Here is a 3,951-nt window from a genome sequence, read left to right on the forward strand (position 1 = left end):
CTGCACCATACACCTGTAAGATAAAACATAATCATGTATACTTAACTTGGTTTCTTGTAACGTATGCCTATTTGTCTTATTGTCTGTTTTCACCTTTTCTTCAGTAAAATCCTGCCAACTACATCACATGGCCTGTTCCTTGGAGAGTTGATGCAAAAAGTAGTTCAGCTTATTTTTGAAAAATTAAGTCATACAATACTGTAGTAAAAAAAGAAATGTCATATACAGTAGTATTGTTGTTAATAAAGAGTCATACATTATGTCATCGGCTGATAAATTTGTTCCTGTTAGCCTAAATTGTGATCTGTTTTTGTAATTGAATTTTATGGAAGTGGTATGCCCAAATGTCCAATGTCCTTTTTTACTGTAATTTCCCCACCAGGTGGAACCAGAGTAAATCTACTTCCTTTGAGGAATAAGTTGCAGTGATATGAGTTGCAGACAGAAGGCAGCACTTGAGCACTGAGGTTGACCTGCTGCATTTTTGTCGAGAGTACAAAGGGTCAAGGGGCAGTAGTTGAACTAACTCGAAAAAGCTGAATTTTTGGAACAATTTTCTGCTTCTGTTTTAGGGGTTAACGAGTGAAGTTCAAGGTTAAAGAGAAGGTTCCATGTTCAAATAAATGCTCAGCTCAAAACATTAGAATGGATTTAAACCAATATAAGAAACATATGGAGTCAAAGGAGCTCTTGACTCAAAGCATTAGACAGATACAGTGTTGTTTAATCAAATGACACTTTATTTCAATAGACCTTTACAAATGATATATTATAAAAAACCCAAACATGAATAACGGAAGACAAATAAATCTGCAAGTTGGATATTTACATACATACTGTGTGTCTTAAAAAAGGCTTCTTATATCTCTCAATGGGATATATCTTAAACACATTTTGTCACTGTACATAGTGTAGTTTCATACAGGTACATACAGTACTGTAATGGACACAGTACTTATAGTCAGCTCTGTATCATTTATGAAATAGATTTATGATGTTTTGGCCAAATAACTATTTTCTTTTATTGGAAAAAGATGGTTAAATTATCTTACTTACAGTACACAGTACAGTATGTCTACCTGTTATGATTGATCACTGAAAGAATCTTTAAATATGGAATGTTTATCATTGTTGGTCCTTTTTGAAGAAAGAAAACAGAAAAACAGCAACATAGAAAACTGGACCTTGGGTTTATTGGGGTTGTATAAGGGGTGGGTGGGGGGATGGGGGGGTTCACTCTATTGGGTTGGGGGCAGGGTATGGGTTGTAGGTTGAGAGCATGGGGCCGGGGGTGTTTTCTGTTTCCTCTATAGACTATGTCCAGCAGTCCTTACTTATTGTCGCTGTCGAGGCAGAAACCTTGTATGTCCAATACGATTACTTTTTTTTTTTTTTATAAAAAAAAATGTGAAAATAGCCGATCCACAAGCTCAAGTTGTAGATCTGCTATTTATGCTACTTTTGTGTGACACTAGCATACCATAACATAAGATATAAAAAAAGGGGCATTGATTCATGGACAAAAAAAACATACATAGATGAAATATGGAGTACAAGGTTTCTGCCAGACAGCGACGTTATATTAACACAACAATAAATTCCTCGCTGATGTCAGCATTTAAGTACGACTAAAAGCCGCTCTACATGCTCTCTGGGGAAATTAAGTTGGATTCCGTTTAAACAACTTCTCATTTACGTTCAGCCCCACCCTGTCTAATACACTAAACAGTCACTTATATACACAAACACATGTCAACAGTGAGCCGGAATAAAACAAGGCCAGTGTAAACAAGCTGCAGTATCACGCAACGTCCCAAATATTGCACAAGCATTCATAAATATATACACATACACTCCTCTCTGTGTGTGTGTGTGTGTGTGTGTGTGTGTGTGTGTGTGTGTGTGTGTGTGTGTGTGTGTGTGTGTGTGTGTGTGTGTGTGTGTGTGTGTGTGTGTGTGTGTGTGTGTGTGTGTGTGAGAGAGAGAGAGAGAGAGAGAGAGAGAGAGATTTATCTTGCAAATGTATTTCAAACTTAGCCAAACTTTACCTTATGGAGAGATTGTCTTCAACAGTGGAGCCATGTAGGCTGAAGCCACAAACACACACGTGGCCTCGCACATGTGCAGTGGATTCCCAAATCCCATGGATAATGTCTCATACAGGGGGAAAATGCACAGCAACGAAGGCTCTGTGTTCTGTTCACAACAGAGCTCCTTCTATGTATGATTCTTATGGAAACAAACTAAATCTCCCACTCCAGTCTGGGTAAACAGTGGAAGAGTGTGTGTGTGTGTGTGTGTGTGTGTGTGTGTGTGTGTGTGTGTGTGTGTGTGTGTGTGTGTGTGTGTGTGTGTGTGTGTGTGTGTGTGTGTGTGTGTGTGTGTGTGTGTGCGTGTGAGCGTGTGTGTGTGTGTGTGTGTGATTCAGTTTGAAACGTGTCGTTGTGGTTGTGTGTCTGTAGTGCTGCAGTCCTCACGTCTTCAGTCCTGTTGCTCTGGTTCTCAACTTGTGGTCCGGGGACCCCAGGGGTCCTCGAGGGGCCTCCAGGGAGTCCCTGGCTAAATGACTAACAGTTCATCTTCACCAGCGTTACATGTACAAGTAAATACAACTAGAGAACGTACAAGAATGTCTGTTTTGATCAGAGTGTCACTGTTATCTCTAAACCTACAGCACATAGACAGTAAAGGAATTCTGGACCAAATGACAGACCATTTTCATGTCTAAACAATAAACATGTTCTTAGATGGGAGTCCCAGAAATAATAATCTTATCGAATGGGGGTCCGTGGGCTAATGCATATCAAACTGGGGGGGTCCTTGAAATGAAAAGGTTGAGAGACACTCCTCTACACTGAAGAAACGCCTAAAAGAACAGATCCAGACAACATCGCGACAACACACCCTTGCATGATGGAGCGTACATAAATCTAAAGCAGTGGTTCTCACAAGTGGGGTCAAGGGACCCTCAGGGTTCCTTGAGGGTGTTCCTAATGGACCCTTACAGGTCTGTAACTCTGAGAGTGTACACTCTTTGTACACTCTCAGAGTTACGGGGGTCCTTGAAATGAAAACGTTTGAGAACCACTGGTCTAACGTGCAACGCTACACATCCTTTACTTGAAGATCACTCGAGGTTACGATTATACTATAAGTGCTGATGGCTTCTGAGTGGAATATGAACTGAGGCTGGTTCTTTGGTTGTTCTCGTCTGGCACTTCCAGGTGGAAGAATCCTTTAAACGCCTAAAATGTTGTGAATCCTACACCACAAAATATATTTGCTATAATATATTTATATAATTGAGAAAACTCAATTCCTGTGGGTGCAAAACAATCTGAGTGCCATTTCTTTCAGTGTAGAGTTGAAGGAGCACCTCTGCTGTGGGAATGTGGGGAGTCAACCAGCAAGTTTGTAGATCGGCTATTTTTGCCAAACGTTCCCCCAGATAGAGTCATGCTGGGGTTCAAGTGGTTCAAGTCACTCCGGAAGGCGCTGTGACCCCTCCCACCACCACCCTCCTCCTCACTCAAGCCTCCTCCAATCAGGAGCTGTTTTGTAGAATCCTAGGCATCTGCTGATTGGTCGGCCGTCAGCTGCTCCCTGTCTGAGATGTCGTCGTCGGCCGGTGGTCGCGCGCGGTCGAAGAATCCACACTGAAACACACAGAGACACACAGGACATCAGAGTGTGTGTGTGTGTGAGTGTGTGTGTGTGTGTGTGTGTGTGTGTGTGTGTGTGTGTGTGTGTGTGTGTGTGTGTGTGAGTGAGAGAGAATGTACGTATGTGCATATGTGTATGTAGAAATATGTGTGCATATGGGTAATGGTAAACAAACTGTGTGTATAGAGTATAATGTGTGTGTGTGTGTGTGTGTGTGTGTGTGTGTGTGTGTGTGTGTGTGTGTGTGTGTGTGTGTGTGTGTGTGTGTGTGTGTGTGTGTGTGTGTGT

General features: G+C 41.7%; 1 protein-coding gene across 2 annotated transcripts in view; it reads right to left on the reverse strand.

The window, feature by feature from the left end:
• Positions 1–739: 739 nt before the first annotated feature.
• Positions 740–3,951, reverse strand: part of itga8 (integrin, alpha 8) — a 93,370-nt gene continuing 90,158 nt past the window's right edge. For both annotated transcript variants that reach the window (XM_084051848.1, XM_084051847.1), the window contains exon 30: positions 740–3,656. In XM_084051848.1, the coding sequence (XP_083907974.1) occupies positions 3,567–3,656 (90 nt within the window). In that variant the 3' untranslated portion in view covers positions 740–3,566. The remainder of the gene's footprint in view (positions 3,657–3,951) is intronic.

This window comes from Gymnoscopelus microlampas (assembly GCF_963454915.1).
Source record: "Gymnoscopelus microlampas genome assembly, chromosome: 3".
NCBI lineage: Eukaryota > Metazoa > Chordata > Actinopteri > Myctophiformes > Myctophidae > Gymnoscopelus > Gymnoscopelus microlampas.